Genomic DNA, 20,093 nt, shown 5'->3' on the forward strand with positions numbered 1-20,093 from the left:
GAGATGAACAGGCCTCTTCTGCCATGTATTCTCACCATTCTGTGATGGCTCAAGACAACAGGATCAGTTAATCATAGAACCATAAGACAAAATATATCTTTCCTCCTTTTAAAGTTGATTAACTAGGACATTTTGTCATAGTTACAGAAAGCTGACTAACATAGCCACTAAGCATATAAATGCTTTTCTCCTTGAGTAATTTCAAAAGATCTTGGTGTATGGAAAGAATGCTATTGAAATTAAATTAAAATAAACAAAACATTAAAACCTACTTAAGGTGTGTAAGGGACCTAATAAAAAGTAAAGTGTATTTTCTCAGGTAATAGTTTTCACAGGTATCCTCCTTCTTCCTGAAAATAAGCTTCTGATGTCATCTCAGAATAAAAAAGATCAGCAAAAATGTCCAAGTCAAGGGAGGTATCTGTGAAAACTCCTGTGAATCAGTGGCAGTCGGCTGCCTTGGATCTGTTACCAGGGTTAGGAAGGAGTTATGGTTTCTGTTATAAACCATGTGTTCTGTAGCTGTTTCCCCCAAATTGGAACTTTCCCTTCTGGAGGGAAGAGGGAGGCTCATAAGCCTCAAGAAGCTAAAGAAACTTACAAGGTTAAGGAAACTTGGAGTGTTTCAAGAGCCCCAAGGGCCCTCTCCAGGGCTACATAAGCAGTTGGTGGTTGCTGCTGGGGAGGAGACTGCCGGTGGCACTGCCTGGAGACTGCAGAGGAGCACCAGGGGTGCAGCTTTCCACTCATACTGGGTGGGCTTCCTAGGGGTGTGGCTTGAAATCATCCTCAATCCTGTAAGTAACACCTCGTTGATGCTCCTGTTGGTACCCACCACCCTGAATAAACTCACTAGTTCACAAAGTTAGACTCAGAATTGATTTTTGGTCTGTCATTGGCACCCTTTCTGAGGTAAATAGACCTCTGTTTACAGTCTCCCAGAAAAAGTCACACAGCAGCAGTTTTATAATGTGCTGGATAGTTCCAGCTGTCAATTTGACATACCTGGGAAGAGGGAACTTCAGTTGTGGAATTTTCTCCATTGGATTGGCCTGTGGCCATGTCTGTGGAGCATTCTCTTAATTGTTGAGCATTGTGGGGGGGCCTAGCCTACTGTGGGTGGTGCCAACCAGGGTAGGTGATCCTAGGCTGCATAAGAAAGCAGACTGGACACAAGCCTCAGGAGCAAGCTAGTAAACAGCATTCCTCCATGGGCTGTGCTTCAGCTCTTGCCACCAGGTTCCTGCCCTGACTTCCCTCAGTGATGAACTGTGAGCTAGGAGATGTAAGATAAAATAAACCCTTTTGTTCCCAAGTTCATTTGGTCAGTGTTTTTTTTAACACAGCTATAGAAAGTAACAGACACTTAGCCTTTGGAGCATTGCTATTTCAGAGTGTTAACCAGAGACGCTTTACTTCCCATCCCAGGACCCTCAGAGCCCCTGGGGAGTGTTGGTCTTAAACTTAACTATGTGTTTGTCACATGCTCCTACCAAGAGATGGCCTTCTAACAGTTTCTCTGTCTGTCTTTCTAAACAGGATTTAATTGCTCAACCTTGGGCCCCTGTCCTGACCTTGGAGAGTCCCCTGCCACACACAGCTTGACACGGAAAATCTCAGACAGCAAAATCAGCAGGGATCCAGAGAGGCCAAACTCTGCCGTAGAGTAAAGTGCTGGAGAGCAGCACTAAGGGGAAGAGGAGGGCTCTTTCTTCTCTTTTTTTCTGGGATCCTGTTTGTTGAGTCATTCTAAGGTGGGGGGGGGTGGGGGCACAGCTCCCAGACAGCTTCCACAGGTGACCCGAATCACTGCGGAGAACAAGCTGCTTCCAGCTTTTGACATTTGACTTCCTGGAGCTCAGTTAGTTGGGCCTGGACAATACCATGCTAGCTGTTGCTACCACTCAGAAGTCATGCTTCCCAGATTGTCTTGATTTCCCCAAATATTTTGGATCTAGGCCTAACTGCCATTCAACTGCGGGCTTTAGAACTGAGACTGGCATTTCATACCCTTTGCCATTTTTCAAAATAAATCTTTCCTCAGGAGAAAAATATTGACCTCCTGTAGATGCCGGGGCCCTAACTTGCCTCATTTCTTTCAGCTGACACAGGAATCCAGAAGGTCAGAATGAAACACCGTGTTTCTCAGTCCTCCAGGCTCTCACCCTATCTTGCTTTCTCTTCAGCTCAGTGGCACTGGGTAGACACTTTGCAGGACAGGCCATAGAAACTGGCCTCAAATCTAGGTGAGGACTGGGTGAGCTGCAATGTCCTACCCTTGGGATAGTTTGGGGCTCGGTGAAGCTAGAATATCCATTCATGGCTTCTGCATCTTTTCCTGTTGAAACCTGTTCTAGAGCTATTGAGAATTAGCTCAAGTCAAAGACTTGGCTTAGCCCTTTTTATCCTTGGTTACTGCTGACAAACCTATAATGTGAACAATTTGCCAATAAGTAACCAATGCAACTGTTTGGATGTTTATTGATCCATCCAGTCAACTCACATGTACTGTAACTCTACTCATGGCAGTATACACTCTTCCTAGATGGTCAAGATGCCAAAACCTCTTCTCTAGGAGCCTCTACTCCAAGAAGGAAGAGTCCAGAAGCTGACAAACACAGCAGCAGGCAGAGCAATTTGAGGGTCTTATGAAAGTTCCAAATGGAGTCAATTAGGACCAGCTGGGTATGTCAAAGGAGAACGGTATTTCAGGTGGCTTTGGAGGACAGGCAGGACTTTGGGAGGGCATTCTCAGGGATCCTTCTACTTATGGTTGATTGAAGATAGTTTGGGAAAAACAATTCCCCTCCTTGACCATTGAAATCAGCACTTAAGTCATGGATATGAAGTAACTTTTTTCACACTTTGATCAAGTATGTGCAAATCACCCACATTAGTCGAAGGCATGACCTGAGGTTAGGAACAGATAAGGGAAGCAAAATGGGCTTCTGAGGAGCTCTACAGGTCTCTGCAGAATGACAGGAGCAGGAAAGAAAATAGAAGTGAGGTCAGAACTTCTGTAGATGATGCTGTGAAAAAGCCAAGGAACCCCTAGACCCAATAGGGGGCCAGCAGCAGGCACTGCTGAAATGTACTAGAAAAAAATGAGCATTCTGATGAAATATCTGGAGGATCTTTGGAGAACTGGACAGACTGAGACTTCACCTCCTGTGCATGTGAAGGACAGCCCACCTCTGGAGTGTCACCACATACGTTGTACGGTCAGGCATGCAGGTTACCCAGCAAAACACGGCTTTTTTTTTAGTGACTTGGAGAGAAATTATGAAAATGAGAATGTGAGAGATTAATAGTTCTGGTGTGGATCAGGAACAAAGACAGAGAACACAGTTTTCAACAATTGCCTTGCAGATGACCAAGGCAATGAGGACTTGTTTTTAGGACTTTTCAGAAAACAACTCCTCAGTGTTAGAGCAGAATCAGGATTTAAATTTTTATGTATGACATCCCAGAAAATAAAAAGGTGTAAATTCAAGAACAAGAGTGAAATGATCAAAATATTCACTCTATGAATCTAAGGTATGAAAAGGAATGACTGAGATATTTGAATTTCTCTCAGGACTTAGACAGTTATGACTTTCCAGAGATACATTATGTTAATATATAATACAAATATGTAACTTTCAGGACTACTCATAGCACAGTCATTGAGACAATTAGAAATAGTCATAAGGAGGCACTTAGTTCAGGACAGCTAATATATTTTTAGTTGTTATTACTGACCAAAGTTTTAATTTTTTTCTTGATATATCAATTATCTGAAAACTGTAAAATAGCCTTTCATATGCTTCACTGAAACTTTGAGAGAGGGGACATTCAAAATGTATAATGATCCAGGCATTGTCATTGATCCTCGTTGGGACTGGGTATACAGCTCTGTCACTGTCAGAGATGTGTGCTGTGCCATACATGGTGGGTTAACATTCATCTCTCTGAGCTAATCTTATGTTGTGTATCCTATTTATCTGATTCTTTCTTAACTTTTTGTTTCATGTATCTTTAACAATGTCTTAGGTTTCCTTTTTGAAGTTATTTATTTATTCATTTATTTATTTATAGACAGTGTCTCATGTATCCCAGGCTGGCCTGGAACTCCATGTGTACTAAAGGATAACCCTGAGCTTCTGCTTCTCTTGTCTCCACTCCTCAGTGCTGGGATTACAGGTGTGCACCTTGATGGCCAGTTTATATGATGTTGGGGATTGAACCCAGGGCTTTGCTCATGCTAGTGCAAGTGCTAGGCCAGCTGAAATACATCTTTAGTCCTAATTATGTGTTTTAAAAGCTGTTCAAGCAGCTGTCAATGGTAGGGATTTTTTCGTTCTATGGAGTTTCCCGTTTTTCAGTTGAGACAGTGAAATACTGGGGAGCCTTTGGTAACTGATTGACTCTTGGTTTTGATAACTCAAATTAATTTGTGTATTACACATGCAAAAATAATATATAATATGTACAAAACCATATGGCATCACCCACAGAAGAAAATAATTATCTGGTTTCTTATAGGGAAAAAAGAAGGCATAACTCTGCACGGTATGTGTAGGGGAAAGGCAGAAATTCCAGGGCCAAGGGCAGGAGGAAGCTCTGTCAGACCTGTCACAGGCTCCTAGAGTGGCTCCTGTCACTGGCCTCCTGGGAAAAGGTGTGGCCTTGACTTTTTCTCCTCTTCTCTACTGTTTTGTTTTGGGGTCCTTCTCTCCTAATCCCAGCTCTGCATGTCTTTGATCTTTTGTTATGACTCTCTATTCTGCAGTTCAGCACATTTCTCTTTTAAAATATTTTATTTTTATTTTATGGTATGAGTGTATTGCCTGCATGTGTGCAAATGCACCTGTGTTGTGCAATGTCTGCGGAGGTCAGAAGGGGGTGTTGGATCCCCTGGAGCTAGAGTTACAGGTGGTTGTTAGCCGCCACTGGGTGCTGGGAAGAAACCAGGTCCTCTTCAAGAGCAGTCTTATAAGAACTATTGGGCCATCTCTCCAGTTCAGCACATTTCAATCTCAGAACCAGATCTGACCCCAGGCAGGAATTTTCTAGCCATACCAATCAACTGATTCATGAGTCCTCAGGGGAAGTTGCTAGTGGTTTCTAGACAGAAGATTTTCAATGTAGTTATAGAAATTTAACTATTAGAACATCTTACATACATGGATTTCTCCTAAGTCCTTGTATGTAACTTTGTCTTCATAATTATGTATTATTTTCTTACAGAGATGTCCTCTTCACCCAAATTCATAATATTCAGGGCCTCACAGAACCTGCTTCTCCTTCAGATTCTAGAATATATATTTTGTCCTTTGATAAAAGTAGGCAATAAGGAAAAATCATAACATTTCTTTCCTGCTTTAGGATGTTTTGCAGGGATATGATGGTTGGAGCTGCTGCAATTATTTTGTGATTATGAGAGGAAAAGCAGAATTATGGTAAAGATGGCTCAGGGACTTGATATCACTGAGTTGCTAGATTAAGCAACCCTGGAATAGTTTACCTCCAGCCTTTTAATTAAACGAGATAGCAAGTCTTTAACATTGAAGCTATCATTCAAGTAATCTATGAAGCTGGGCATGGTGTCACATGCCTGAAATCCCAACACTTGGGAGGCTGAGGCAAGAGGAGAGTGAGTTTGAGGCCAGCCTGGCCTCTATAGTAAGTTCCAGGCCAGCCTGGGTAATTTGGCAGTACCTTATCTCAAGAAGACAAGACAAAACTAAAACTATAAAAACAAATAGCCTATGACTTATGATCAAGCACATTTTTTTAAAAATTATTTATTATTTTTATTTTACATGTATGAGTGTATTGCCTGCATGTATGTGAGTGCACCCGTGTCGTGCAATGCTGCGGAGGTCAGAAAAGGGCATTGGATTCCCCTGGAACTGGAGTAAAAGATGGTACATAGCTGCCACATGGGTGCTGGGACTCAAACCTGGGTCCTCTGCAAGAGCAGTCAGTGCTCTTAACCGCTGAGCCCTCTCTCCAGCCCCAATCAAGCACATTTTAACTGCCACCCTTGGGTCTTCCAACACAGTTCAGTCATTCAGAAAGATACATCTTCTTGCTGAATGTGCTACAACAGGATGTTATATTAACTTTTCTAGACAGAACCTCTGCCAGCATGGAGGAGCTCTCCCTTCCCCCATGCCTAGGTCAGTAGACTTCCACTCCTGGCTAAAGTGGTTTCATAGGTTCTGTCTCACCCTTGTAGGGGCCCAAAGCATTTCCCACTGGAAGTGCAACAGCACCTCTAGTTGTCCAACCTCTCCATGGTGACCTCTGCCTTTGCCTCTGCCCTACCTGAGCCTATTTCCACCAAATTATGCTCCAAATCACCCTGCATCCTTTCAGTCTCCCTCTATCCCATAAACAAGCCTCTCAGCCTCTCAACACTTGAGCTAAACATGAGGTGGCAAACGCCCGATGCACACAGTCACACAGTCACATTGAGGTACATACAAGTGGCGGTCGACCGTGACTTAATTCTCGTTGTTATTTACTTTCAGAAACTCCAAACAACTTTACTAGAGCTTTATGAAATGAAAAGAGTAAGACACGGGAAAAAAGTGAGTTCTTTGCTGTGACTTGGAAGGTTGGCTTTACAGACTGAAGTCAGATAGGCCTCTACCCAGGCAGGCTCCATGCTGGACCCTGAGAAACTTCTGTGCTTGTTTGTTACAGACCTCATATTGCATGAATGAAATCAAATGTACTTTCGTCACCATTATATAGTGCTTTTATGTCACACACGCACACACACACACACACACACACACACACACACACAAGGGATGAGGCTATATAGCTTAAAATCATCTCGTTCCTGGTGAAGTTTGAAGTGATATAAAAGTGAAGAGAAGCTTTTGATTCTTGGAAGTGGCGGTGCTAGTGGGCAGAAAAGACCTTTTGGAGACTGTTTTGTCTTTAGATTTCTTTTTTAAACAAGATCTGCTAGGTAGCCCAGGCTGACCTGGAGTTTGCCATCCTCCTGACTCGGTCTCCGGTTTTGGAGACCCTATAAATAGCATGGCCAAGGAGGGCACAGTCTTAGAGGAGCTTGGCTGGTCTCTACCTTCTGTTGCCAATAGCACCAACCAGATCTGTTTTGTCCTCAGGTCTTTGGTGACTAGATGCTCCTCTCTGCAAGCACACAGCGTGGTGCAGCCCTGCTGAATCACTCGTGTTAATGCCACAAAGTCCCCATGGTTTCATGACCAGCTTGCTGACCCATGAGTATTTCCACCGATGAGGCTCCTGCTTCCTCTCTAGCACATTATTTACTAGTCTGGGTCTTTTGAACTGTTGGTCTCAATGCTACCCTTTTTCACTGTGCAGTCTGATGGAAGCACAGCCCACCTTCAAACTTAAGTCTGAAGTGTCCCACGTCCTCTTTAGGAACAGAATGTACACATGTCGTGAGCATGGATTCCCCTGGGAGGCAGGACCTTCCCACACTGGCATATACCATATGTGCATTCAAGAGTCTGTTGAGCTCAGAGCCCAGAACAAGGAGCAAAAAGTCACTCAGGCCTAAGGCAACAAGGGCTTAGCCAAAACTGTAAGATAATCTCTACTTCAAAAACTGTCTGGTAACTGGGGACTTGAATCTGTGCAGCTCTGTTTTCCAAACATTTCTTATAGCCTGGCCTCTCTTGGCTTACCACTGTCCTAAAGCAATTGTTTTGGTTCACAGTAATTATTCTGCTTTAAGCTGAACAGGTTATGTAGAAGCTTGGGTAATTGAGTTAAGGCCCATTTATTACAATACAGCAGATCTGGAGCCATGAAGTCTAAATTCTGACTCTGGGTTTGTGCCTAAAGCTAGTGTCGACCAAGTCATCTGATCCAGTCTTATGACTTTATAAACAAGGAAACAAGGCAGTAAAGGACATCTAGTTGAAAAGATTCCTTAGATTCTCTATAATTGCTACTTACCTTTGGGCTGTTTGATAGAATTTGGATAATAAATGGTAACATATTTTATAATTACCTCTGTTATGAACCACCCTTCATCCGCCACCAAAGTCAAAGGTGAGACAAATTTGCCTTTCTTATAATAGAACCTGCTGGGTATAGCTTCTTTCTCATACACAGTCATGTGTTCTACTGTGCTGAGCTTGCGATGTACCTGCAAAGAAAAACAAGAATGAGCTGTTTGCACTCTCTTAAATGTTACATGACACTGTAAAAATCAAAATATAAATCACAAACATCTCATAGATTTGACTGCATTAAGATGAGAGACTTTTCTACAGCTCAGAAAGCAAGCTGACTAAAGGAAGACTAAAGGTTCACCTACTCCCTGACATCAGAAGTGAACCCCTAGAATATAATGAAAATACCGCATGCATGTACATCTGTAGATGTGTGCTCAGAACCGCTCAGAGGCAAAGAAGAAGCAACAAAGAGAAGATAAAAATGGAAGAAATGAAGAATTTCTGGTGTTGTTCTTTGATGAAATACTATAAAACAATGAAGATGCCTATATCAGAACAACAAGGACACATAGAAGGCTGTCAGAGAGTCAATTTGAGGAAAAATAATATAAACTGTAGACAGAAAAGATTATTCTTATCATATAAATCTCAGGTAACTACACACAATAAATGGTAACTTCATAGTGGGTTTTTGAGAAGGCAGAAAATCTCATGGGCTCTGGAAAGGACTTGCATAGACCATGTCAATATTCTACTTCTTAAGTGGCTATTGAATATAAGATAACCATTGCAACATTATCTTCTATACCTCACACATTTTCCAATAATGGTTTTGTGTATATTCACTAATCAACTAGTGAACACGTCACAAAAATTAGTTGTCAAAGTTCAATTCACTAAAAGTAAAAGGCAAATAAGAAATCAGCCTGGCTGATGCTAACTGCCATTGGGATCAAAGAGAAGAAAGTGCTCTTCAACTTGACCTTGAGAGTATGGCCTACCCACAAAGCACCAGGAGTTTTTTGTTATCAACGACATTCACTGCCAGTTCCATGATGCAGATGCAGAGTCTGTAGACTCTTCCCATACCCAGCAGTAGCTTAAATATTCAGGGCTAAAATTAAAATCAACCTGCTGATACTGGTTTGCTGGCCGTTAGCCAAATCAGGCATATATTCCCAGATACAACTGAATATAAATTGTGTTTCTTCACTCAACTCAAAAATAGTTTTCAGGATGGTAAGTAGAGAGCTGTAGATGGCTCTGTGAATTAATATACCCTATTTGATTTTAAAAAAATCTATGCAGAATTTTTTTTGGATAAGTAAAAAATCTGTAGACATACAACAGATCTTGCAGGCTGTTGTGTCCATCACATGACACAACTGTCAGGCAAACACAGCCCCCACTTTTGAATCATCACCAACTGCTGTTGGCTGCTTGCAGTATTCTGTGCACATCACGATGTAAGAAACTCTCCCAGATCCTGAGTGTTGATCCCCGGTAATACTGGAGGTATCACATTCCTAAGTACCAAATTCGAGACAAAGATGATCTTCCTTGCCAGGAAGACAGAACTATTTCCCAAGAATCTGCCAACGTGTAGAATATTCTTTCCAATTTCGTATTCAGGCAATTTGTGGGACATTGTATAAATATATTTAACATCTTCACTTTCTAGCTATAGAGCCTGAGAAAAAGGAGCCTCTTCCCTGGGGATAGGACAAGACCCGGGGCAGTGGTGTTGTTGGTAACAGACCTCAACAAAGGGCAAGTACGGTGGCAAGGGGACTCTCTCTGGATCAAAGTGTTGGGTCTCTGGCTTCCACCCTAGCACTATGGCTAATGATAACTGTTGAGAGGCAACTGCTCCACTACCATAAGAATTGGGGTGGCATCAGTCCCCAGGTTCCTCCTCGATCCCCTGGGGCTGGCGGCCTACCATCTCCAGAGAAAGACAGATGTTTCCAGGTCCACGTCAGCTTCTCTAGGATTGGGCAGACGTATCCCCTGCCCTCGGAAGTGATGGAGCAACTTGAGCCCTAAGCTGTCAACCAAAATTGTTACCCGTTCCTCATTTATTTTTTATCACCCATTGCTAGTTCTAATGACTATTTTTAAGATGGTAAAAAGAGAGCTAACAAGCACGGGACACTGAGTTTCTAGAAGGGAGTGGTGGGGTGTTAGTCCTCAGCTGTACACTGTAGGAAATTGAGGTCTTCTTGAGAACCTTCTCCTTTGATGGTGATCTTTACAATAAGCACCACATACACAGTCTCACTGTGGGCCCAGCCTGCTTCTGTGTGTTCCTATGGACTTGAGGGATGTCACAGTGTCATTGCCAGGCTCACATATAGAAGGCAGAGGGGTCAGGGTGGGCATCATTCCTTATTCCAGGTTGGTGACAGAGCTGGGATCAGAGCCCAAGGATGTGGGTGTGAGGTTGAGGAGATAACCCACTGCACACGTGGCCTCAACTCTCTTCTTTAATCACCTTTGTACATCCAGTCTCCTGGTGAAAATGAGATGGATCAGAGTAGCAGCTCCCTTCTAAAGAGCCTGCCTCTGATAGTCACTAAATGTTATAATAAAACAGTCCTAAACCAGAGCTTGCTTATATCAGTTGGACATTTACTAAGCATGGAGCGTCCTTCATCTCATTTAATTTTTATAAAATTCGATGGGGAGATACTGTTAGAGAGAAGAGCAAACAGGGAAAATGAATGATCTTACAGAGGTTACAGAGAAGCGAGTAGCAAGCTACATCACCCGATTTTAAAGTCCATGCTCCTAATGCTGTACTATATTTTAGTATGAAAACTCCTGGGAAAAGGTAAAACACAGCCTGGAGCCAATGAGCCCATATCTCTCCTCCATCATGACATGTCTTGCCTCAGAGTGTTTCCTGGGTGCTGGCCAAAGGCTCACGACAGGCCCTCGGTCCTTCACTTGATGCAGGTCATCCAGGCTGATGTACTTGTCCAGCTCAATCACTTTGTCCATCCAGAAAATGTCAGTCATCCCATGGTCTGAGAAAATGATGACGTTCAGGTCATCCTGCAAGCCCCGCTCCTGTGGGGTGGACACAGGCAGTCATCAGAGTTGTGACAGAAAGGGCTTCAACACAGAAAGTCTCATAAGGACCTACTTTAAACTAGAGATTAGAGGAGAAGGGATATATCATGTCATGGTTGACTTCAGTTGTCAACTTGACACAACTGAGAAGACGGAACCACAATTGGGGAATTTCTTTTATCAAACTGGCCTGTAGACATGGTCTATGAGGCTTTTCTTGATTGTTGAGTGATGTAGGAAGGGCATAGCCCACTGCGGGTGGTGCCACCCCAGGCAGATGGTCCTGGGGTGTGTAAGAAAGCAGGCTGAGCACCAGTCAGATAAGAAAGCCAGTAAGCAGTGTTCTTCCATGGTCTGTGCTTCAGTTCCTGCCTCCAGGTTCCTGCCCCGAGTTCCTGCCCTGGCTTCTCTTGATGAAGGACTATACTGTAAGCTAAAATAAACCCTTTCCTCCCCAAGTTGGTTTTGGTCAGTGTTTTACCACAACAATAGAAAGCTAACTAGAACAGGGTATTGCTTCAGATTGAATTTAATCATCTACTAATCTGCCTGATGAAAAGTTCAAATCATGACAAAAGACTTTTGAGGAGGTACATAGAATAACAGATTCCACCCCAAAATATGCTGTATAACCAGGCCAAGTTTTTGCTTTTTAAGGTACACCCTCTCTTTTAATTTTCTTTCTCTCTTTCAATAAACTTGTGTGGTGATATAAGAACCGCTGTTTGCTGATATTGTAGATATAAAAATAAAACAAAGTAAAAATATGAAAACGAAAATCAAAAGAATAAGCAAACAGAAGCTTGCTTTAAGTTGTTAAGTTGGAACCCAGATCTGGGCCCCATGTCCATGCCAAGTTGTTAAGAACAGGACTAGTTCTCCAGTCAAGCCCTGTAATAACATACATCTAGACCAGTTAAATCCCACCAGATGTCTGTGGGACAAGGGGTCCCTTGGTGCCGTAGGAAGTATTGAGTAAAGAAAAGAGCATCATGCTGGCCTAGTAAAGAAAGAAATTGTTGAAGGGAGTGGTGTGACAGTCATATGGCAAGAGAGATGGGGAGAACACTAGACTGGATGCCCATGCTTTAGGTCACCTGGATCCACTGGGTCATGTACTTCAGAACAGTGTCCACAGCCTTGAGGGCGTCTTTTCTCTGAGGTGAAGAGGGACCGTAATGGTGGCCCTCCACATCGATGCGCTCATGGTATATGGCTGCTAGATCAGCCCGGCCACTCCTAGAGGGAACAGAATGAGACAGTCACAATGAGGGGGAAGCCCTGCCAGCTTGTTCTCACAGGACCCACCAGTCCTCTGTGACGGTGTGAATATCCCCCAAACCCTGCCAAATGGACCATGCAAAACCCATATTTCCACATGAATAAGGTGGAGGGATACTGAATTCAAGGTCTTTCATCCTGACAAAAGTTGGAGACTGTGTCTACTGCTCATTCCTTGCTCTGGTCATACTGTATTGGTCCTCAGGACCCCCAAAGGTAGAAGGCATGGTAAGAAACAGTGGATAGTTCTTCTACTTCCACTTGTACCACCTGCTGAGATCGCAAAGTCAGAAAACTGGAGGCAATGGTTACCTAACTGCTGTTAAATTATTGCTGGACTTTAAGGAAGTGTCAAAACATTAGCTTGTGGGTCTGATTAGCAAGAATAAAACAGCAACTTTGGGGAATGCAAACAGATTAATGCTTAGGGTCTGACACCATCAGACACACCCAGGACACTTATTCCATGGAGATGTGTGATAGGCCAGCTCTTATGTAGACATAGAATGAATTCTAGAAGTAGCCATACTTCTATGGGCCCGCAAACTCTTTCTCTGGGCCAGAGTATCAGTGGTAAAAATCCAAGATGCTTAACCCCCAATGCTGAGTTAAGAATGATGAGAAACATAGGACACAAAGGGGAGAAGTTAGTTTATGGAGAGAAAGAACAGAGAGGAATTCCAGGGAACATCCTCTCCTTTCATACAGCACTTTGCACTGTGACTTCCCTCCTACAGCTCTGCCTTGGCCCATCATCCCATCAAGCACCTGAAATAAATCAGAGCAACAATGATGATGGTGATGATGGCAGAGAGAACCGATAAAGAACAAGCTATTGAAAAAGAAATGAAAAGGTATTGTTCTGTGCTTGGACCTAAATAAGACGTAGTATTAATGTCCTTGGCAGATTGCCTTATTTCTCTCAAAAAACTTTATTTTAAACACATATGCATACAACACATAAACAAACACACACATATATGCACATATACACACACATAAACACACAGTCAAGGATGACCTTGAGCTTCTGATCCTCTTGTCTCCATCTCCCCCAAGTACTGGGATAACAGGTATGTACCACCATGCCTAGATTTTATGTGATGCTGGGGATCAAACCCAGGACTTCATGCATACTAGGCAAACACTTTACCAGCTCAGCTATATACCTAACTTTAGAATTCAGAGAGCTCAATACAGTGGTCAACGTCACAAAGCTAGTAAGAGATGGATCCAGGTTTCAAGCCCAAGTCTCTAGAATACAACTACCACTAAGAATAAACTAAATAGCCCACATCAATGAAGAAGCAACCTATTCAGCCTGAGTGATCTTTTGGAAACCCTTACTCTGTTGCATGATTGCTACTAACCCCTAGAAGCTGGATGGGAAAAGGGTAACAATGTGAGACACCCTCATTTTCAGTTCTTGACACAGGTACCCTGTGTCTATGTGGTGACTTTGTTACCAGGCCTGGAGCTACAGTGACAAGTGCCCTCAGAGAAGAGCATTTACAGATTTGTACAGGAATAAGCAAGCTTCAGAGGGTTCTAGAAGTTTTCAACGCCCTTGTAGATTTCTGAGACACATCTGGAACTTGGAAAGGTAAACTGGACCTTTGAATGTCTATCAACATCTCCATCTTCTGAACTAGAGAAGAGAGTCCAGGGTTTTCTTTTCCTGTGTCTTCCTTCCTTGTGGTTACACATACCTTACCAAAGCATTGATATTCTACTGGGATGCACATCGTTAATGACTTGGAGAAAACATTGGTTTCAAGTTAAGAGAATTTGTTAGTCAAATGTTCTCTTCTCTTTTTAGAACAAAATAAAGTGACCCTTCATTAATAAGCCCCATTACCACCCTCCTCCACAATATGGATTGGGTTAGGTTAGTATTTAGATTTTTCTCACAAATGATATTATTATTATTTATGCTCCCTAATGTGCAAATGACTAATCCAGACTCCCTCTGCATCTACACCCAATCAAGTACACACAGTCCCTTTAGGGTCCCATAAGTATGTATGTAGAGAGGGGGGAGTTTGTACTAGGTAGTATAATTTTCATCAATATGCTGGAACTTGTTTGCAGCCCATGTTCATTAGTCTGCTAGGGCTTGGGGCTCTCCCTCCATCACTACATCTGAACACAATGGAACGTTCCATAAAATCTGCCCTGCAGATAAGCCTTCACATTTGTCTGCTTTATGTACTGGCATCTTAAGCATTCCAGATGTGCTGGTTCATGCAATACAACATCTGTTTAGGTGTCCACACTTTCAGCATGAGCCTTACATGTGGTAGGAAATCCCACTTTATACAGTGGTGACTTACTGTGGCATTAAAGTTCAATGACATATTCCCTGGTTCCTTCATTTTAACACCCCACCTTGGTAATGCAGGCAGGTTTCTCCAAGGTTGTTTACCACATTCACAAATCTCTGTGTGATTAGAAAGCTGGAAAGTGTCACAATTTACCTGATGGCATTGTTTCAGGAAGCTGTCAACCTCAAATGCCATGAACACTTGATTTGGGATGCTTGTGTTTCAGGGAATACACACAGGAGAGGTTTCTATGTAAAGATTTCATTGATTCATTAGGGACTGAGGTCTCCAAGGGCTGACACTTCTTGCCTGCTTGGAGTTCAGCAGATAAATTTTTGGTAGCCAGCTGTTTTCCACGAAGGTCTGGTCTCTATCACAGGTCAGCTCGTTTGTAAGGGGGTTGGGTGAGGAGAAATGGGTGGAAATGCCTGCAGGCCTGCTATTGGCCATTTACAGCTTTGAGGTCCAGGAACCATGCCAGGAGGACATGTGGCCATCAAACCCAGTTCCCAGAAAGTTTCAGGGGGCCTTAAACTGTAGGGTTTCAGGGACACCCAAGTCTCCTATCACCTTATGATTCTGTCCAGATTACTTTGCAATATAAAAAGTTCATAATGTCACATCCATTTTCCTTACTAAAGTGGATCAGGAAGAGAGAATTAGGCAGAGAAAAATGGAAGCAATTTCAATAAATGGTTAGTTATTGACTGTTAGGAAAAAATTATCTAAGAGTTGAAAAGAAGGTCCCTGAAATGACAGCCTGTCCTGTCCCTTCAGCAGCATATTGGAGCACTGTCCAAAACACTTGCTTAAAAGTCACCAGATTTCACTGCTGGTTATCATTCTGGCTCTGTAAACCTAGCTGCTAATTGGCAGAAAACAGATGAGATAAAACTTGTACTTTCTGATAGAGAAAGTAACCCTCCAAATTATAGTCTGATCATCCTCAAAGTTATTGACATTTCTACACTGAACAAAACTCAAATCTCATCATTCTCTGGTGTCCTTTTTCTTTAACGGTGCGCTTCTTAAATTCTCCTGCTAACTACCTCGTTATTCTCCCCATTCCTTTTGTAGTAAACTGCCCGGACTCTTGGAAGAATTTTCATAAAAGATGTAGTGAGAACATGCCAATTTTAATTTTGAAAATTACTTTTTGACAGGAGAACAAATCTGGGTTCAGATCCTGGCTTCTTTCCTCACTAATGAGGTCTCAGATGAATGACAAAAATATCTTTAAGCCTCAATTTTCCTGTCTGAAAAACCTGCCCAATACCTACATTGAGTATTAAACTCATTGATGTGTGTAGAGTGTTAGACACACAACAAAAGGGAAAGAAGGTGAAAGAAATGTCTCCATGCCTCTTTCCTTCCTATCATCCCCTGTGGCTTTCCTGATTGGAGGTCAAACAGAGAGAGGCATCCGTCCCCACTGAGCAGAAGCCTGCATCTCTCTTCGTCAGTTCATAAAGAGGAGGAAATCGGGTCAATATGTTTGAGCTGGATTCCTTTGGCAGGTGGAAAGAATTCTCTTGTAATCCATCTATTCCTTTATTAACATTAGCAGTGACTCTAGTTATAAGATTCTAGAATGCCAAGGAATATAGGAATCCCTCTGCAGCTGTGTCCAACAGCTTGGAGCTTAACAAAGAACATCAGCTATAGTTGGGTGTGGTGGCATGCATGGGGAGGCAGAGATAGGTGACTCTGTGACTGAGGCCAGCCTGGTCTACATAGTGAGTTCCAGACTAGCTGGGGCTACAGGGAGACCCTGTCTCAAAAAAACAAAACCAAAAAAAAAGAATATCAACCACAACTACTGTTCCTTCAGTTCAGTGATTTCTTTGTTTTTTGTTCGTTTGTTGTTGTTTGCAACTTATGGTCTCACACATGATGTCAACCTAACATTCTGTTACTCAACTCTCCTTATATTTTTCTTATATTTTATTCTGAGATAGGATCTCACACAGTTGTCCAGAATGGCTTTGAGCTCACTCTGTATCCCAAGCAGGCCTTGAAAGTCATGATTCTCCTGCCTCAGCCGCCAGAGTAGCTGGGATTATAGATCTGTATTACCAGGCCTGGCTTCCAGTGGTTTTTGGACCAATGCTTTGGTGAGATTGCATGGTCTGCTGGTACCATGTCAGAAGCAGTTTCCTGACCCCTCTCCATGAACCCAGCACTCACTGGCTATCTCCTGACCCCTTCTCTCCTCCAGAAACTAAGTTTAAGGCCTATTTATTCTTTTTTCTGGTCACTGACTCATGAAACTCCTGCAAACAGAACTGCCAAGAAGATGAATCAAGGGATGTGGATCACGATCTGCTTTGTGTTTAGAAGGGGGTGGCAATGTGTGCAGGGGTGCTGCCCCTGAGTCCTGTGTGTAATGGCAAGGCTCAGAAAGCACCAGCACTGGTGACTGGGGCTTCGTATTGCTGAGTTCATAAAGCCTAATCCACTTTGGATCTGCGAGAGCCCCAGCCCCAGGATGGCTCAGAAAGGACAACTGCAGAGGGATTCTTAACCTCTTTTCTCTGTCTGACTCCTTCTTCAGAGCATCTTAGACGTCTGAGTGTGGAGTGGATTGGAGGATCAAGGAGCCATTTTCAGTTACTTCACATGCAGGAGAGCCCTAGGAGCCTCTGCAGAAAGAGCTGGGTGCTGATTCCCTACCCAAGAGCTTATGTGATTAAGACAGGGTGAGTTAACCTTCAAGAGTTGGTGATGCCTTGGGGCTGGAGGGATGGCTCAGCAGTTAAAGAACACTGGCTGTTCTTGCAGAAGACCTGGGTTTGAATCCCAGCACCCACATAGCATCTAACATAGCAATAACTGAATGTAACTCCAGTTCCAGGGAATCCAACAGCCCCTTCTGTCTACTGCAGGCATTGCACTTAATACACACGTACACATAAAATAAAAATAATAAAATAAAATATATACAAAAAAAGAGTTGGTTATATCTTTTGTGTAATGGGGAGAACAACACCTATGTAACACGATAGAGAAAGAACAAAGTAGGTAATGGAAATAAAGCCCTTTGACCTGATGCTATTGGTATTGAAAATATCAACTTTCTTCCCCTTCTCCTTTCTTCTATCCTAAAAGGTTTTCTAAATACAAAGGTAGCATCTCACGAGGATATGACAGTGGGAAGACAGTGCCCAGATCACATGAGTGATGAGTTATTTCTTCCTGCCTATACATGTGCAGAGTCTTGGTCCACCTGGACTCCTGCTAGGTAGGGCTGCGCCTTCAAGATCTTAATGATCGCACTCAAGTTCTGTCACAGCTTATCTAGCCCATATCCCGTTCTCTTTGCAAAGTGGTCAGACTTTGTGAACAACACTGACTCAGAGGAATGATTGTATGCTTGAACACTGGTGTGGAAAATCCCAGGTGCTCTTCAAATTATAATTAGGAATTTGAGATATCTCTGAACAGAAACCAAAAGGGGTGATCTGGTGTCTAGATTTGCTTTTCCAATCAGGGTTATCTGATGGGAAGTTAAGTCACTATACAACCTTGCCTAAACACACCTACCATGAGAATGAGCCATATTATTTCGTGTATAAGCTGTTACATGTGGGATGAACTTGATTGTTCTAGAGTGCTCTGAACTGGTCATCTCTATAAAGCACTTCACTCCTGAAAAGAACAGGGTTTAGACTTTTGTTTAAAGAAGAGCAAGGGCCTACAAACATCAGTTTTTAGTCTGCTTTGTAAGACAGGAGTGAGAAATGTCCTAATAACGCATAGGATGATGGAGTAGAGCCCGAGTCCTCCCATCGCCCTCCTCAGGCAGTGTCATTTGGCTTCTTGTCTTTGTCATTTCAAGTCCTACCTAGCTTAGAGATCTGAGCAAAAGCCTGTAGTTAGGCAATGTGGAGCACCAGGCCACATAGTGGAGAGGCCTAGCCTGGGGCCCACTCCCTGAACTTTCAGATCTTTTTGACTTTTCCTTTCTTGAGGAGCCCAATCTATCTCTTTACCAAGCACAAGCATATACTCCATCACTACTACCGTAACCCGCAATAATAAAAATAAAGTCCTTCCCATTTCCTGGATAAAGATGCAAATTCCCAGTGTTTTGTTACTTTGTCATGTTGCTTGACAACGAAAACAAAAGGCTTTTTCTGGCGGTGATGACCTCCCTACGAGAACATGCCTCTCACAAAGGCTCTCCTTCATCCCTCTCCAGAAGAGGAGAAGAGGAAATACAAGAAGCCCTGGTGCAGAGCCCCAATCCCTACTTCACGGATGTGAAATGGCCGGGATGCTAAAAAATCACCACGGTCTTTGACCATGCGCAAACAGTAGTCTTGTGTGTTGGCTGCTCCACTGTCCTCCATCAGCCTACAGGCCGAAAAGGACGGTTACAGAGGATGTTCCTTCAGGAGGAAGCAGCACTAAAAGTACCCTGAATCAAGATGAGTGAGAAACTATCCCAATAAACACATTTTACATTTAAAAAAAGGCAAAAAAAACCCCACCAAGACAAAGTTCTCTAGAATAGGCAGAGGCCCTGGGGCTCTCAAGTTGAGCACTCTCTGCTCTTTTACCTGTGGTTATTCACAGGGAGAGTCCATTCACTGCAAAGGCCAGATGTGTGAGAGATCACATTGCCAAGCAGACTGTTGGGCTACTGGGAGGTATTTTTGTGACAGTTACAATCCAAATGCTCGCATTTGGCACGGAAGTAGGCTGTAGGGATGGCTGGCCTTTGGGATATATTGGAAGCAGTACTGAGTAGATATGGAGGCACCCTGAAGTTGCAGCTCTGTTCATCTGTCATGCACGCTGTACTAGCCTGCTTTGATTCCATTAATCAAAAAGCCACACAGGATTCCAGCTCCTCATATGTGTGGTCTCCCAGTCATTGTGGTCAAGAAAAAGAAATCAGATGAGGTAGCAGGCAGCATCATATAACATATATGATGAATAAACTGTGTGAAGAATGTGGGTTTAAAATTTAACTTCCCCCAGACTTTGCTCTTTCCCAGTCCTACCAGAAATAAATTGAACTTTTAAAGTTGTTTCTTCTCAATTTTTTAATTGAAACTAAATTCTCTTTCAGTTTCATGGAGGTGGCATAGTCTAAGAATCAGCCTAGGCTGGGCTCTTGCTTTCTCCTTTGTGGGAATGACTGTGGAAAAGAAAGTGAAAGAATGGCATCCATCACCAGTCACCTGTGGAAGGAGGTATCTTAGAATATGGGAGAGACTGTACTGCCAAGCAGACTGTTGAGTCATCTGGAGGTAACCCAACTCAGTTGGTCATCTCTGAACTTGAGACAATCTTAGATAGTGATACATAGTTGGTCACCCATGTGTCTGAGGCAAGCTTAGCCACAGCTAGTTTGCGTGCTTGATACTACTGACCCATGCACTGTGTTTAGGAAATGTGATCTCTCACAGTATGCCTCACTGGAAGCCATGCTCTTTCTCTTGGAAGGCTAAAGGTC

General features: G+C 43.0%; 1 protein-coding gene across 1 annotated transcript in view; it reads right to left on the reverse strand.

Annotated features, from left to right (window-relative positions):
* The window catches only part of Enpp6 (ectonucleotide pyrophosphatase/phosphodiesterase 6), a 114,077-nt gene that overhangs the window by 11,023 nt on the left and 82,961 nt on the right, over positions 1 to 20,093 (reverse strand). The window contains exons 4-6 of the mRNA XM_008853565.2: positions 12,122 to 12,263; positions 10,842 to 11,021; positions 8,003 to 8,140 (exon numbers count right to left, since the gene is read on the reverse strand). Coding sequence (XP_008851787.1) covers positions 8,003 to 8,140; positions 10,842 to 11,021; positions 12,122 to 12,263 — 460 coding nt within the window. The remainder of the gene's footprint in view (positions 1 to 8,002; positions 8,141 to 10,841; positions 11,022 to 12,121; positions 12,264 to 20,093) is intronic.

Source organism: Nannospalax galili, unplaced genomic scaffold, assembly GCF_000622305.1.
Source record: "Nannospalax galili isolate Female #2095 unplaced genomic scaffold, S.galili_v1.0 scaffold46, whole genome shotgun sequence".
NCBI classification, from domain to species: Eukaryota; Metazoa; Chordata; class Mammalia; order Rodentia; family Spalacidae; genus Nannospalax; species Nannospalax galili.